Source organism: Onychostoma macrolepis, chromosome 25 (assembly GCF_012432095.1).
Source record: "Onychostoma macrolepis isolate SWU-2019 chromosome 25, ASM1243209v1, whole genome shotgun sequence".
NCBI classification, from domain to species: Eukaryota; Metazoa; Chordata; class Actinopteri; order Cypriniformes; family Cyprinidae; genus Onychostoma; species Onychostoma macrolepis.
The window spans coordinates 12,579,145-12,597,004 of record NC_081179.1 but is presented as its reverse complement, the minus strand read 5'-3'; the positions used below and the strand labels follow the sequence as shown (position 1 = coordinate 12,597,004).

Sequence of the window (17,860 nt, the reverse complement as noted above, 5' to 3'; positions counted from 1 at the left end):
CTAGTTTAGTTAGACTGAGATTGAGAGACATTTTTAAATAAGCAGTTGTAACACGCTTCACCTTGCTGTAGTCCTCCTCATTGAACTCTTTGTTCTTCTGCATGATCTCATGTAATCGAGCTTTGACTCTCTGCTGGCAGTCAGTGAGAGAGTCGCTATCGCTGTCCAGCAGTCCATTCATGTTGGCACTCTTCACCATCTGAACGAGGATTGGAGTCAACTCTCCTTCCAGTGCTAACAGACCCTGAATACAACCACACGTAAAATTAAATGTGAATTAATGTGTTTAATAATCAGTGGGGGCAACAAAAAATCTGGATATAATAAATACGATTTTGAAAAAAATAAACAAATAAAATGTAAGACGCACCAAATAATAGATCATTTACATATAATTTTTTTTTTGTAAAAACAGTATTAAAGTGTGAAAAAAGACAAAAATACATTTTAAAAGACAACCAAATCAAACATAAAAATAAAAAATAAAACAAAGAATACATAAAAACACAAAACAAAATAAATAAAACAAACAAACAAAACAGCACACTTTTGAGCGCCACTGTAACGCTACTGTGGTTTATATCAATCCTATCTAAAAGCATTATGTAACACCAACATACCCAGCAGACAAAACCCAACAAACCTTTGCAAAAGCCGCAGCAGTCATCTGCACACGACCCTCGTCTGATGCGTAAATCTTGAGGTCATGGCGGTAAGTGCTGTGTAAACGGAGAAGGCCACAACCAGGGAAGCCGGCATAATCGCCTGCAAAAGCATAGAGAAACAGTCTTTGAAATAACAGCAATTACAAGAACAGAGCTCCAGATGCATGTGCATATCCTGGAGCCATAGGAATGAAAGAGCCTGAGTATACACACACATTCACATTACAAAACCACCATTTACAAACCTACATACTGTGCTGTACAACCAACTGGCTGAAGATTTTCCCCACAAAAATCAAAAATCCATGCATTTCAATGGATCCACACTGTTGAAAGCATCCGGCAATATAGGTTTAGGTGCTTCTCACATGAGTGTTGCATTGCACTTTTGAGTAGCAAACAACTCTGATTTAAGATTCCAGAATGTCCATTTGAGAGAACAGATGAGTCCCCTAAAACAAACTGCCACTCACACAGGATGCATTCTTGTGGTCCATCCGTTCTTTTTGTCCATGTAATCAAGTGTCAAATGGAGATATTTAGCCATTACAATGCAAGTACAAATTTTTTTTTTTTTTTTTTTAACAATTTTGAGATGTACAATGTGCTTCATGAAGCTGGTTTTGAATGCAAGAACATGTCCTGTAGCATTTATGTAACCCATTTCCACCACATAAGAAAAAAAAAGGTAAATCATAATTTGGTAAAGCATATTTAGTTACTATTAAATACTACATACATAATAAAAATAATTTAAAAAGTCATAATTATGACAAAATATCACAATAATAATGTAATAATTATGAAAAAAAGTTGAAATTGAGACAAAAAGCCATTTATGAGATGAAAAATCTAATTACTACATATTAAATCATAATTTAGACTTTGTCATAATTATGCTTTACAGTAGTATGTAATTTTGCATCCCATAAATATGACTTTTTATGCCCAAAGCATGTTTTTTTTTATTTTCTTATGTAGTGTTAACAGTCTTTCATAAAAAAGAAAGTTGAACCCATCTGAAAGATCTGGATGACACTGTCTTATTCCACCTAAGATATTGGACTGGCATGCCTTGATATTGATGTCGCAGATTGTTGAAATGATGGCACAGTAGTTTAATTAAGGTTTTTAAAGAAATCTCCAAAATAATCTGTAGAAAAAAAAAATACAACAATTTCAAACTCTCTACGCCCCACAAAAATAAACTTACTCAAAAAACAAACTCATGAACTATGATATTTTATCCCAGCATGTCAAAGTATGACCAATGTCCATATCATGGAATCTTCCACACAAAACCGTGGCAAAAGCAAAGCATGGAATGTTCCTGTGGCGTCCTTCTGTTTGGATTAGTTTAATGAGATGGATGTTAAGGAATTAAATTGATGAATGGGGCAGATGTTGCATTAACCCAATATCAAGACCACACACAACTCCAAAATCCCTTCTTACCACAGTCAATAGGGGACTCACAGCCAAGGGACCTGCAGCTGTCTAGTTAACAATTCAGGGTAAAAGAACACCACATTAACCAGCATTACAAAATGCTGCTGACTCAGTCTGATGAGAGAAAATGGTTTGTTCTTTGTAAGTCTGTGAACTCTTGACATTTAAGAGTTGAGTTACACTCATTTAGTTACAGCGTGCAAATATGGACTCAAACTCGAGGTCCAGGGGGAAGTGATAGAACTACACAGGAAAGAATCCACAACACGACTAAGAAGTTATTGTGCTGGAGTATTGAAAGTTAAAAGTGCTACTTGAGGTAAAGAAAGTATTCATTCCTCTCAAGTCTTGCCCCTACATGCTTTTGCATGCCAAGCCCACTGAACAAGCAGGTGGAACAGGTTTCCTGCCCAAAGCTTTGAAAAACTGCACCATTGCCCTACTACCTAAAAACTAGGGATACAACGATACCATTTTTTCAGAACCGATCTGATCCAATCCTGAAAACTCTGAGTATCGTCCAATTCCGATCTGATTCGATATCAGCGCAGTTTTCTTTAAATCAATGTCGAATTTCTATACCTCTGTGTGGTGACCTGGTCAGCACTCTTTTGAGTGTTAAACACAATATACTAAATATAGACAACTTCATTTTAATGAAAAATAACAAATGAAAAAATATATAATCCTAATCTATGACAAAAAATACTATTATAAACTAGGTTAGTGGATAATCCAGCAGCAAAAGATACTCTAGTCTAGAAGAATCATGGGTGCTCAATTTGATAAAATCTCAACATTTAGTGAAACAACATTATTTAGTGGGGACCAAATCTAAATCTGATTAAAAATACTAAATCTGGTAAAATGTTACACATTGATCTTTGCATTGCAAAATACATTCATGAAAAACAAGTAAATATATTTATTTATATAAATATATACTATAAATTAAAAGACAAACTTTTAAATGTATAGCACAGTAATGAAGGCAGCAACATATGATAGATAGGACAGAACAAGAAAGTCTATTAATAATCTTTAATTGCGCAAAAGTATTATAATACGAAAGGGTATGGCTCCAATACAGAGCGCCACAAAGCGCTTATGCGCAGCATAGAAAAGTTCAAAGCACAAAGGACAGAGCTATTGATGCGTAATGTATTATATCTGTACAATAGTTTGAGCCTTTTCTTTTTACAGTTTTAAATTTCAGTTACTATGCGCTCTTGAAGAGAGTTTCATCGTTTTGACTGTCGTAACCGAACGTGACACACAGTTTGAATGCTGAATGGAGAATGAGAGACAGCGGAGAGAAGACTTTATGTGAACTTGAATTTAATGACTTAAATATTCATCTGTACCTCACACTGAACTATGAAACCGCTTCAGAACACTTGAAACACTTCTAGTGCACGAAAACTTGATGCCGCTTTATGTTTTTGTTGCTTTCGTGAGGCTTAACAATAACACAGAATAGTATACGCACAATATCGGATTTGGATCGGTATCAGTCAGACGAATGCCAGTATCGGAGCCAATACCGATACTGAATATCGGATCGATGCATTTCTACTAAAAACAGACACAATATCTTGTCAAAGCATCCAATTTATCAATATCTCATGCAAAGGGAGCAAAACAACTGTTCCTGTAAACAACTTAGGCTGGATTCACGAACATTTTCTTGAGGCAAAAATTAAAGAAGGAGCAAGCATATTTTGTTGGAATTCTTAAAATTTAAAAAAATGTATAATATTAATATCTCAATATATCTTCGATATTTAATACTATTTGTATAAGTTTAAGTACACAAATATTTTGGGGATTTAGATCCGATTTAGAAAAAGTCAGAATTGTGAGTTTATCATCACGCAACTCTGACTTCATTTCTCAGAATTGCGAGATAAAAAGTCACAATTACGTTTTTTTATTCAGTGGCAGAAACTGGCTTTCATAGCTTTCTTACTGTTATGCACAAAATTATTTACAAAATACATTTTAGGGCCACTGTATTTCTAATCAGTTTATTAGTACAGCTTTCTGGCTGGTGCAAGTATAGAGTTATACCTTGTCCTCCAGGGTACATGCAACGAAAGGCTCGTCCAAGCTCCTCAGCCTGAACTCGACCCGCTGGTGTCAGCTCACCACCCCACTTCAGCACCAGCAGTAGAGATGGACCCTCCTTCAGAGCGTCTGCCAGAGACACAGAGAGGTCAAAAGTGATGCAACAGCTATTTTGAGTCAACATATATACATACTGTACACATACCTTCCTCCTCACTGGATGCTTTGGGCTGCCCATTTGGCAGGTAGGTCAGCTGCACCTTCCTGTTGATCCCTGAGAAATGGCCATACCTGAAAGACAATACACGGGGCGGGGAACATAAACATACCACCCCCTCTTAATAAGCATTCTCCCACTGAACAACACAGACAGCACGCATCAGACATAGCACTGGGCTCAAACCACTAGCAGGTGCTGTGTGGCCTCCATGTTTCTGGAAACATGTATCTGAGTGACCTTCCCAAGCTGGCAGGGGTTAATCTGTGCCATACCAGGACTGTCTCTACAGGAATGACAGGCTTTGGGAGGAATAAAACGTGGCATCTGCAACAGTGTCACGTTTTTAAGTTACACAATACAGCAGAGGGTGGGGAATTCTGGAGAGTTGGTCTCTATAAATTTATTGAAAAATGTTTTAAAATATCTTTTATATAAAGTAGAGATGTGCCGATACCAATACATGCGCGAGCTTGTTGAGTTAATATCCCTTTGCACAGACATCACTGTAAAGCTTGTAGGTTGGTCGGATGTGTCAAAAACAAGTTAAGTAAAACAATGCACAAGTTACTTTACTTAACGGTAGGGGGAGAGAGAGAGAGAGAGAGCACTTCTGTTGCGTGATCTTTGATGTTCACTCACTTAGCAGATGCATCATTTGGATTAAAACTAAATTGTAACTATAAAACAACATTTATAGGGGCATTCACTATAAACAATCAACATTTATTTTCAACCTTAAGCATACACGACGTGCGCGCGTTGCAAATGTTTTGCTTGCTTCATGAGTGTTTCTGTATTACGCGAGTCGCTTTGGAATATTAAATCGCAGCATGTTTCAGATTTAAAAACGCTACTTATATTTCTGAAAGATTTATAAAAATCGGTTCCCTGAATTATTACAGCAAACACATGATTGCAGTACTGAGCTACTGCAATGGAGCAGCTCTAATGCTATTAAATTAAGGATGATGTACCATAGAGCAAAAAATTAACAGTGAAAGTAACTAAATTAACCGTGAAAGTAACTAAAACTTGTAAAATACACTTTAATGGGAATAATTAAGTGTGAAAATAACTCAAGGATATATCTGTTTGATAAATGAAGTTAACCAACTTATACTGTACATATTCTTTTGGTTTCTGAACCCAATATTTAAATTTTCTTTTACAAATACAATGAAAATACCGGTATTGGTACTCGGTATCAGTAAGTGCCAAAAATAAAAGTATCCGTATCGGCAGAGTACTGGAAAAAGTGGTATCGGAGCATCCCTAATATAAAGCATATATTCAAAATATGCTCAAAAGTTTGGGGTCAGTAAGACATTTAAGAAATGAATACTTTTATTTAGAAAGGATGCATTAAACTGATCAGAAGTAACAGTAAAGACATTTGAAACATGAAAGACTTTCAGCTTTGGCATGACTAGAATAAATTGCATTTTACATATATTTAAATAGAAAACTGATATTTTACATAATCTCTCACAATGTTACTGTTTTTACTGTATTTTTGATCAAATATAAATCAACCTTGGTAAACACAAGAGACTTTAAATAATTACTGGCATCTGGCACGTTTGTAGGTTACACAATACAGTGGAGAGTAGGGAATTCTGGAGAGCTGGTCTCTACAATTTATCTCCACAATTTATTCCATGATATTATGGCTAATAAACGATAATTTGTCAATATTAAAATTCTGTTTTGTAAATATGTAAAAAAAAAAAAAAATTACAAAAAAAATTTAATGTGTATATTTACAAAACAGAATTTTAATATTGACCAATTATCGGTTATAAGTCATTATATCAAAATAATTATCGGCTCATTAATATTGGCCGGATTTGTAATATCAGTGTATCCATAGTTTAGAATATTTCTAATTTGATGCAACTTGGTCTAAATCCGGTCTAAAGGCGGTTCTTTATCTCACTGGCCAGAAACAGACTCTGGAGTAAATTTGCACTGCTGCATTATGTTTAATCAACCCAAAGCAAAGCACTTCCCCAAGCACCTGTTTCCTAGTTAATCCATGACCCCGAACAACCGATAATGTGTTGATTAGGTGCCTCATTTGAGCTCGGTGAGGGGGTCTGGAGGAAGTGAGGGATCGTGAGAGATTAGAAACACTATCAAAATGGCATGCAGATGCCACACAGAATTGCAAAAGGGATTCATCTCCAAGGTATGGTCAATTTTGGAGCCCTCATTAAAGTGTCAGTAATTTGAACAAGATCTTGGGTTAATAAGGGTTATGATCCACTTTGCCTGCTTTCTAAAGAGACAGGGGATATGAGGGTGCGCACTGATTATCATTCAGGCTGGATTCCCTTTGGAGAGAACGGCCAAGACACAAAGAGGGACACAGAGAGAGGAGAAGAGAGACAAAAGGAACGAAGTTAAGAAACTCATCCATATGAGGTCATCTAAGGAAGCAAATGAGGTCACACTAAAGTCAGTTACATACATTCAGTTGTTCATGAAATATCAGGTTTCTCCTGAAATACGTATCCATGAAGCTTAAGACTAGAAGATATGATAGCAATGTAAGTTTTGGCAATGTGTGTCATGTTAACAACAAAATAAAGTCTGATTAGGCTTGCCCTGATTCCCAAGAAGGTCAGCAAACTGATTTTTCTTAGGGATTTTGCTTAAAACACAAAACTCTAAATTTAGAGGAGATGAGATGCAAAATATCAGTACCATTTATTTAACCAGCCGATATTAAAGATTTGTTTTTTTTACATTTAATCGGTAGAGGTACATTTTTGACATTTTATTGTACATGCTCATTTCCACTATTTTTCATTTTGACCTTTGGACAAAGTTAATCTTTAAAAAATAAATAAATAAAAATAAATAAATAAATAAATAAATAAATAAATAAATAATAATAATAATAATAAAAATAAATAAAAACATTGTTAAATGTAATCTTCAGCCCATCTCAAAATTAATATACATATTGTACATTATAATATGGTAATACTTTCTATTTTTAATTACATTTCAAAACAGTACAGAATTTTAATATTTACCATTTATCAGGTATTGACCATAAAATAAACAATTAAATATCAAGCAAAATTGAAATATCGGTGCATATCTAGTTAGAGTTAAATGTATTGAGTTTAGCTTATTTAGCATTAACGGTGATGTTACATTTGAGAAAAAATATATATATTTTTCATGTACGTCAAACTTGTCACTTGTAACTTTTTAAAATATTTTTTAATGATTGAAAATATTATGTATTTACATTATTATTATTTTGTAATATTTTATTTTTTTTAAAGATTTATTTCTGGCATTTTTGCCTTTATTACGATAGAACAGTGAGTAGATGACAGGAAGCGAAGTGGGAGAGAGAGAGGGTGGGATTGGGATAATAATATTATTATTATTATTATAAATTATATATTTATTATAATAAAAATATATATATATAATTTTAAAAGTAAACAATAATTAATTATATTCCAGTTTGGCTATCTGATAAACTATGTGTAGAAAATATGCAAGCATTTGTGCACATTCCATGAGGGCATATTAATAATTATAGTGAAGCTAATCAAATACAATATTTGTCTGAAATTATTATACTTTCATCAAGACCTTGTGCCTGATGATGTGAAAAGAGAAGTGAGAATTTTCAGTTGTCAGATGGAATCCAACATGTTTTAGAAATGATTGAGATTAGATGAGATGATGGTGTGTGTACAGTAGCTTTCCATAAACTCACAGTGCTGGTAATGGAGGGTTTTGGTACTACTGAACTTTTGAACAGTTTACTTACATCTCCAGAACCGTCTTCAGTTGTTCTAGTTTGGATTTCTTCTCCTCAATCTCACAATCATTATGTAGGACCAGTTCTGCCAACAGTTGACGAGCAATATCCAGCACTTCCTGTAAAACATCAAATAAAGTGTTCAGGTTTTTATAATGATGTACAAATCACAACTGCACATTGTCACAGATAAGATCAAATAGGCTTATGCCAACTGTCCACATGGTTAATTTTCACACAAAACCCAACAGATGCATGGCATGCCGATGAGTCTTAAGGCTGCAGCATTCCAGACATAACACTATATGTGCCTCAAAAAAGACAGCTTAATCCTGTTTGACCTTTGACCCTGTGGCGCAAATTCCTGGCCTTATACAAAGTAAATCATTAGGCTGGAGGCAAGCCTGTTATGAAACTGAAATATTATGTTGGTTCTTGCATCTACAGAACAAGTAGCAATTGTCATAAAAATAAATTAACAGCATAGATCACTTGTACTTCAAAACAGACCCACCTGGAGCTGTTTTGGTTTCTTCAGCTTGAGTTTTCCGGACTTATAGCCACCATATTTCTCAAACAATTCAAAAAACCTGAGATAAATGGAATCAGACATAAACCGCAGATAAAATACTTAAATCATAGATACAACTTTGACTTAATTCATTTGTTTAATTCATGTTTAATTGAGTTGTTAATTATTTAATTTAAGCATCCTATTAGAATTTGTTACTTACAGGGCGTTCCTGACCTCCATTTTCATCTTCTGTTTGGGTGTACGGTCACCATGGCGAATTACAGCAATAACACAACGGAGCTCCATCCTTCAGACAAGAGATGACATGTTCAAAAGCAACAACACACATAGTAAGCGTTTAATTCTACCTCATTGGTTTTAATAATCCAGAATCCACAATAAGCAGCTTTGAGACAGAAATATATCCTTAGGACAAGAATGGTACACCCACATGGTTCCTGAGGTAGTCGGGACGATAGGGATGTCCTCTGCTTCCATGGGGATCGACCAGGGAATGTGGAGCTGAGGAGCCAGCTCTCGCATCACCATGTTCCTGAAGGAAAGACATCAAACGTGAGGTAAAATATCTAGAAATTACTTTATAAGACAGGAATGAATACATCTATGCTGAATAATGACCCTATTGCCTTCTATTAGAGCTGCTTTGTAGTTGATCCGAGTTCACTTGATAACTAATGAACTTTGCAATATTCACCATGTCAAAGAACTAAACAGAATCAAAACTGAACTGGATAATGACACTATTGTCTTTTTAGATCAGCTTTAGAGCAGAAATTGTATTAGTTTCATAACTGAAGAACTTTGTTACATTAATACTATTATTTTTTTGTTTATTACTGCTAAGCTGATTTAAAACGACCTGAATTGCATAAAGCGCTATATAAATAAAAAAAAACTTGCTGTTTTGCTGGTCTTCACTGACTCAAGCTGGTCTTAGTCTCAGCCTCAGACATCACGCCCACAGAACATTGGCTAAACGTCTGATGCATATGGCACAGTTATCTGGAAACACTTCAGGAGTTTCAAAGTCGTCATCGGATTGGTTAGATTATACAGGATTTCCGGGAGACGTGTGTGTCGTGTTCTTTAACGTTCCGCCTGGAAACAAAAATGCCGTGGTGCCAAACCCCCTCACGAAAGAATAAAGCTGTCGTGTTTACAACTGACTACGAGCGCTTTTCAGGATCAACTAAACCGAATTTTCAAAAGTATGTGAAAAATTTTAAGTTCGCGGCATAGAATCTTTAAAATATTTTCGAGAGCTTTACACACCGGTCTGTTATTGTGGCGACATTTCAACGCCCCTAAACATGACGCGGCACCAAACAAAACGTGATTGGTTGCTTTACCTGTCAGTCATATGGTCTCTTGGGCGGGCCTTGGCCATTCAAAGCAGCCAAATTTCCCAGACCTTCAGCCGTTAAACTAGTTAACTAGTAAACCAGTTTAGATTGGTAACATTAGATTTTTTCAGTAAAGATGCTCTTTAAATTCAAAGCTTAGATCAAAGAGAAATAAAATAAAAGAATTAAACTGTGTTAGTTTAATGAATGTTGAATTTTAGAGAAATTTTACACTTGTAAAAAAACAAAAAAACAAAGTGGCAATTTCCACTCAGATATACCAATTAAATTTAAAAAATAGTTACAAAGAAACAGCAAGTAACAAATTAAATTAAATATGACATTTTGCAGTATAAAGTATAAATCTTAATTTTATTTACAGATTTGGGGGGGGGGGGGATTACAGTGTGTTATGTAGTTGTAAAATGTTGTCCGTGGTAACTCAAATCTCGTCTTCACACAATTTTTACAAGACAGCAACACGGCCTCACCTACCCCAGGACTTTGGCACAGTCATCATAGTACTTCATGGAGTTCTTTACAAAGCTGAAGCCATTAACGTCACAAACGAAAGAGTGACCATTCGCTCGGAGGAGGTCAAAACCACAGACTGTTTGCTGGTTTGGAAAGACATTATGACACAAAAAAACATTTTCATTATCATTCATAACCTGCAGCTACTGACAAAACACTGTGTTTTTCTTTTGCGAGACTCACCTTAAATGCAAGACACACTTTTCTGGCCACAAGCTTCTCCATTGCGGTAAGCATCACAGGATAGCGGATCTCCTTCCCCTCACTGTCTCTCTCCACTTTCCCATCCAGAGCAGGAGACTTACGGGCTTCGGCGTGAGCGTAATCAGGTCCGACTGTGTAAACCTACAACATCCATCTGGAATAAACAAACTACCAGGCCACCACAAACAGTAGTGTCTTGGCATGAAATAGATATTTACCTTAACATCAGTGCCATCTGTGGGCATGAACTCCTCGTAGATGTAAGATCCAGTCTTACGAACGGTACTTTCAGGAGAATACACACTGCTTCGACTGCCGATCTACAGAAAGGACGATTTGAGCTTCACACTAAACAAATCTAAACTTATTAGCAGTTATCAGTACTGTACCTTTCTGAAGAGACGCTGGCTGCCGCCGCCGGCAGAGGTTGGGTAATAGATGTAGACATTGTGGTCCTCAGCAGAGACGGGCTTCTCCACAAAGGGTTTGTGAAACACTTCCCCGTTCACTTCCACATGGTCCTCGCTCTCCACCAGGTTACATTCTGATGTCGCAAAGTCAAAATGTAACAATCTTTCGCAATACAGAGAGTATTTATGTACCCACTATGAGGAACTTATAAAACTGCATATAGGTTTGAAACAACATAAACGAAAGTATATTAAGGATGCATGATGTGGCGAAAAAAAATATATAATTGTGATTTCTCTGATAAAAATAGCTATTAATAACTGCAATAGCTATTTGAAGCTCTAGATTTGCTCTGCTTGTTTGTAGGGCTACACAATTTGGCCAAAAGTTTTCAATATATAATATGATATAACGAAACAATATATTATGTTTCGAAATGCCACCTAAATTCACAGCACATGCAGAGGCAGGGTTATTATCATTAAATAAAATTAAAACAATAAAAAAATAAAATAAAATAAAACACTTATAACATTTTATTTCAGCAAGTTGCCGAGACAACATTTCTCATTTTCATTTAGTTTAAGATGAAGTACTAAAATAACTAAAACTAAATAAACTAACCTAAAAAAACTTATTACATTTAAACAGAACATTTTTAAAATATTAACAAAATTACAATAGCACATCAATAATACTAAAATAACACAGGGCCACTCTTGAGACACTGACAACACTGGACCATGAGCTGCACGCTCATGCTCATAAATTATGACCAAGGTAATAATCTTTACCTTCTGGTCTGTCGGGGTCCCGGTTTAACACTGCATAGCGTGGAAGGTCAATGCCCTCTTCCTGTAGAATCCTGTACACTTCCCTCCTAAAGCCATGAGCATATACTGTATGTCCCAGTCAACTCTCATAATGTTTACTTGTCAAGAATATTTCAGAGAAAGATTTACCACACCTGTCTTGAATGAAATACTGCATATTGAGGTCGTTGATAAGGAGGGGGTTTCTTAGTTTGACATAACTTACTGCTTTGTCAAGGGGAAATCCTTCAAGATGAGAAAAAAATATTGTATCCATTTGCATCAGTTAGCATCCAACTTTTGGGTTGTCAGTTTTGAAATGTTTTTTTTATTATTATTATTATTTTTAAAAACTCTCTTATGCTTACGGAGGCTGCATTTATTTGTTCAAAAAATAGTTCTCTTATTTATTAGATTTTTAATTGTAATTCATTTCTGTTTTGAAGGCAGCATTAATAACACTGAGACAATATGGCACATCAAGATTTCAAGCTGATTGCGTGTGAAAATGTGTGATGTCAGATACCTTTGGAATGGAAGGAAATGAGGCAGTCACACAACGGCCACTTCTCCACCGGTTCATTGAGTATAACTTCCTCTGGAAAAATGACCACAGTGATGTACTCAAACTTACAGAGCCGCTCCAGAATCTCAGTCATTGGTTTGGATTTCGATTTCTTCATCATGGAGCAGATCCCCACCACAATCTGACGCTCTGACTAATAAAAGAAGATATCAGATGAGCATCAGTTACAAATTTTAAAAAAAAAGCTCACTCATCCATGAACAATTTTCTGTACCTGATCCTCATCCTCCTCTTCCCCGTAATGTCCTGAGATGTTCCTCATGATGGTGTCACCCAGCTCTCTGCTTTCACCACCCTCTCTTCCAATCAGGAACCGGGGAAGTTCGCTGTTGCACATCTCCTGTCCGCCTGACTTCGACATTTCTGTCGAGTCTCTGTCAAAAAGCCAAATTCCCAGCACACCATCTCGTGCTGAAGCTCAGTGGTGGAAACATTAGATATACGATGTGCGTAATCCAGTCAGATGAGGTCCAGAAGTGACTTAATGCCAAGGTTGTCTTAGAAAATGACGGTGTGTTTAAACCTTAAAGATTTGGTGTCATCCTTCCAAAACCAGGGACATGTTGTGAGCTAATCCTTTCTCTCCATTTCTCTCACAAAATCCATTCCTGTTCTTACCTGCAATAAAGAGTCAATAGACAATATGAGAAATTAATACTTGATAAGTATGCATTAAATTGATCAAAAGTGACAGTACAGACATTTATAAGATTTCAAATGTTGTCTTTTAAAACTTTCAATTGACCAAAGAGTATTATATATATAAAAATATTGTTTCTTGAGCAGCAAATCAGCATATTAGAATGATTTCTGAAGGATCGTGTGACACTGAAGACTGGAGTAATGATGCTGAGAATTCAGCTTTACCACCACAAGAATAAATTACATTTTAAAATATATTTTAAATACAGTAAATAGAAATACAATTTATTTTTATTTTTTTAAGTTATTTTTATGGGCTTTTTATGCATTTTTATTGAGAAACGATAGTAGAGAGATGAAAGGAAAGCACTGGGAGGAGAGAGGGGAGCGGGATCGGCAAAGGACCTCGAGACGGGAATCGAACTCGGGTTGCCGTGAGTGTAGTTGTGCTATGTGCCAACGCACTAACCACGAGGCTATTGGTGCCGACAAAATACAAGTTATTTTAAATTGCAATAATATTACAGTTTGTACTGTATTTTTTATCAAATGCCTTGGTGAAGCATAAACATAAAAAACTTCTTTATTAAAAATAAATGAATAAATATATAAAAAATAACCAATAACAAACATTTGAATCGTAGTGTAAATGATGTACACAGTGTAAAATATTGTAACGTATTCATGGAAGATCATTAAACAATTTTGCAGTTTTACCTTAGCATATTTTACTTAACACAGGAAACATGAACTAACAATAAAAACAATTTAAAGCATTCATTGGTTTAGGTTAATGGTAATTCATAGATTATTTATGTGCATTGTTCAAATGTTAATTTCCAATGCATAACTAGCATAAGCTCAATTTACATTAACAATGATTTAATAATTGGTGAAAATTTAAAAAACAAAAACAAAATTGCTGTTCATTATTAAATAATAGCTATTGCATTAACTATGTTATGTTTACATATCCATATATAACCTTACTCTAAAGTGCTTACACTTTTTTTGTACCACATTCATTTTCCAGATGTTTTAAAATAATGCAAATACTAATAATACAAATTCTACAACATTTAAACAAGTCTTACAGTTACACAGTTCCAAAGTCACGCCATGTCTTCCAGTATGCTGACTGCCAGGGAAAGCATGCAGTGTTGGATATATGCTGTCCCGTATCACATTTCCATACCCATGCTGATACAGGTCATGCTAGCTATGCCTCTAAACAAACACTGCACTGCTGCTTAAGCCAAACTAACCCAGGGCTACTTTTTACACAATCTATAAACTCCCATCAAGCCACACAGATATAGAATCAATGCATTCATCTGATATGTTTCACGGTCTGTAAGAATACTACAGACTACAAACTGTTTGCATGTAATCAAGGGCCCAATAATAGCAACAGGCCCCTAGCAGAGGTGAATATGGGGGAAGGGTGAGACTTCGATCAAATTCTGAGGGCTACGGCTTCCAAAGATAACTCATCACGCTGTGGATGTGTTGACAGGGAACATTAAGTTGAGAGGAAGCCGTCTACAGCGACCCAGGGTCAAGAAAAAACACACACGGATAAACAAACTCATAAATAAATGCTACTATCACTTACAAAAAGCAACAAGAGTCCAATATCCTTGAAAGATAATAAGAAGAAATAAGTCTTTTGAGGGTTTTTTGAACGTCTTAATTCACACTAATCAGAAACTCATTGATTTTGTGTTAAGTAAACATGTCAAAGTAAGTATGTCCAAGTATGTAATAGTCAACATGCACTATGTAAATGTCTATATGTATTTATTCAGTTTTCAGCCTTAAGTGGACAGATTTCATTATGATTATGTCTTTACAGACTTGTGAAAGGTGAAGTCATTTCTGGAACTGCAAAAAAAGAAAGACTTTTAAACATGCCCTTATCTGCTATTGGTCGAAAAAAAGATAGCTCCTCCCTAAACTCATGCAATTGGTTGAGCCGACATTGCTGGGCTGGAATTTTAGTGGCATTTATTGACTCTCAATTTCAAACCTGAAAGCATTTCCTTATTCTGTGTGACATCAAATTAAGAGATTTTTATTTATTTATTTTTTTTAATTTTTTGTGGAAAAGCTGTTTTTGTCCATACAATGAAAGTCAGTCGGGTCCAAAGTTGTGTGACCCCCCCATTGACTTTCACTGTATGGGCAAAAACAGCATTTCCACAGAAGTCAACTAGACCATGTCAAATTGACCATGACGACTGAATGGTGCCAATTTTTTTGGTGAACTTGTCTCTGTTTCCAAATCAGAGCAACGGAAAGCCAATTTCCATCTGACATCATAGGAAACAAATCAGAGTCCAGAACATATCAGCAACATGCCGACATGATCCTGTGATGATGAATCTAGCAGTCCAGCAGCTACCAACGGAGAGAGCCAACGACCTTTGAGATCATATCCTGTGAAGTGCTTTCATTATGATTGGGAGGACTGCCACTATTTAACAGGTTATTTCTGTCATAAATGATTATCATTAAGATAAAGAGGATAAGAGCAGCACTGCAACAACCTTGAACAATTGAATACCAATGACAGAACGTGACTATATGATTTATTGAGCTAATATATCAAAGCTATTTTCTAGAGGAAATAAAATATTTTATTAATTCATTTAATTATTAAATTTATTTGATTTATTTACAAATTTTAGTTTTTGTTAACAAAAATATGCCAAATGTCAAAGGTTGTAGCAAATTAAATTTCGCAACATTTTGAAAGCAATATATTTCATTGAAAAATAAAAAAATGTTTTCGTTTTTATACAATACGATAAATGCCAAAGACTTTAGCAAACCAAACCAAATTTTACATTCATTGTGAAAAATAAAATTATTTATTTAAATATATAATTCTTTTGGTGTGCATTCTTGTTTTTTTGTTTTGTTTTGTTTCGTTTTGGCAAAGACCAAACCAAAGTAAATTTTTCAACATTTTGAAAATTGTCATTTATGTATTTATTTCAAGTTAATTGCAAGAATTAAAGTGAATGCTTTACAGCAATTATAAATAATTGCACAATAATTAATAATGTGCACAGCAATAAAATTGAGACATTTTCCCCCAGGCCATATCCCACCTGAACAACACATAACACCTCAGTACTGTACATCTGTAAATAACTCACCAAACCTTCATCTGTACACTGGACACATGCACATTCACAGTTCTGTCTATGGACATTTTTCTTTTCTGTATATTTTTATTACTATTGTTATTTATCATTTATTATTAGTGTTTTTATTACCTTAATTATATGTTTGACTGCACTTTGTTTGTACTTTCTGTACTGGAAGCTCCTAACACCAAGACAAATGCCTTGTGTGTGTAAACACACTTGGCAATAAAGCTCTTTCTGATTCTGAGAGACAAACAAAAGAGCTTGCAGTTGCAGAATATGAAGCATGCTAAACTGCCTAACTAGTCCCAAAAAGGCAAATAATTAACTAGAAAGTTAATAATCACCAGTCTACAGTAAAAACCATTACTATACCATTATACTGCCAAATAATTTCTTTTAAATGTTGACGGTAGAATCAAACTAGGAACATATGGTAAAAAGCATGTCCACTGAAAAAAATAAAATAAAAAGATTTTTCCATCATTTACTCACCCTCAAACTCAGTAAGACTTACTTTCTTCTGTGGAGAAGAGAATATAATTATGTTCAATATCTCACAAAAGTAAGTAAGTCATACAGGAAGCAACTCTCTCTCTCTCTTAAACTGTCTCTTTAAGTGCTTCTTTGGATCTCAACTTTGAGAGTTGTAAACATTTTAGGCCACTTTTCAGTTTCAAAAGCATGCAACTGGCACATACCAACCTCACAAATTAACCATAATGGGCAAACATGTCATGCAAATAGAGCATGATCTACATAAAATGTGTCAGACCGTGGAGAGTCACATCTACAGCTGTCAGACTGATGGCTGCATTTTAACACTGCCTTAAAAGTAGTCACTAGAGGCCAGGACACACAGAGCCCAAATGCCAGGCTGCTGGATGATGGACCAACTGGAAGAAGTCAAGCAGGAATGCAGTGCACGGCACCTCATAACAATCAGCTCTTATGCATCTTTTTCCATTCAATAAAACACAAAGACGACTAAATAGGGAAGACAAATTTGAGCTACAGACAGAAAGCGGTATATTATATTGCGCAAAACATTATGAATATACACCATCCTCCTCTCATCGCATCATCAGGCGATTCAGTCGACTCAAGCCAAACTAACCATCACTCAACCGACTTCATTTAAACTCACGCAGCGAACTAACTCCACAAACACAAACTTTATAACGCAATAAATGATACACAGAAATGACTGCGACATGTCACGGTCCATACTGCAGGATACTCACTCGTTGAGGAGGATCTCTGGCTACGACTTCCTCATCTGCTGTCAGAGTGAAACTGGAGCTCCGCGTGAACTTACCTTCACAAAACACTTGACCAGCGCCGTCTTTCGTGATCCATGACACGGAAACTACACTCAGAGGACTGCCGCCTACAGGACGGGCGAAACAACACAGCCTGACATTTTTTTTTTTTTAAATGAAGACTT

General features: G+C 35.5%; 1 protein-coding gene across 12 annotated transcripts in view; it reads right to left on the bottom strand.

Moving 5' to 3' along the window:
* Positions 1-17,794, bottom strand: part of ppip5k1b (diphosphoinositol pentakisphosphate kinase 1b) — a 35,619-nt gene extending 17,825 nt beyond the window's left edge. For 5 of the 12 annotated variants that reach the window (XM_058767234.1, XM_058767239.1, XM_058767243.1 and 2 more), the window contains exons 1-18: positions 14,353-14,370; positions 12,831-13,234; positions 12,557-12,749; positions 12,186-12,276; positions 12,013-12,098; positions 11,197-11,351; positions 11,026-11,127; positions 10,787-10,948; positions 10,565-10,686; positions 9,157-9,258; positions 8,926-9,012; positions 8,706-8,781; positions 8,201-8,310; positions 6,711-6,734; positions 4,387-4,472; positions 4,185-4,310; positions 644-765; positions 62-244 (exon numbers count right to left, since the gene is read on the bottom strand). In XM_058767234.1, coding sequence (XP_058623217.1) covers positions 62-244; positions 644-765; positions 4,185-4,310; positions 4,387-4,472; positions 6,711-6,734; positions 8,201-8,310; positions 8,706-8,781; positions 8,926-9,012; positions 9,157-9,258; positions 10,565-10,686; positions 10,787-10,948; positions 11,026-11,127; positions 11,197-11,351; positions 12,013-12,098; positions 12,186-12,276; positions 12,557-12,749; positions 12,831-12,977 — 1,974 coding nt within the window. In that variant the 5' untranslated portion in view covers positions 12,978-13,234; positions 14,353-14,370. Of the gene's footprint in view, positions 1-61; positions 245-643; positions 766-4,184; positions 4,311-4,386; positions 4,473-6,710; positions 6,735-8,200; positions 8,311-8,705; positions 8,782-8,925; positions 9,013-9,156; positions 9,259-10,564; positions 10,687-10,786; positions 10,949-11,025; positions 11,128-11,196; positions 11,352-12,012; positions 12,099-12,185; positions 12,277-12,556; positions 12,750-12,830; positions 13,235-14,352; positions 14,372-17,657 lie in introns of those variants that run through there. The other 7 variants (XM_058767237.1, XM_058767238.1, XM_058767242.1 and 4 more) reach the window with 5 other exon arrangements.
* Positions 17,795-17,860: the final 66 nt, after the last annotated feature.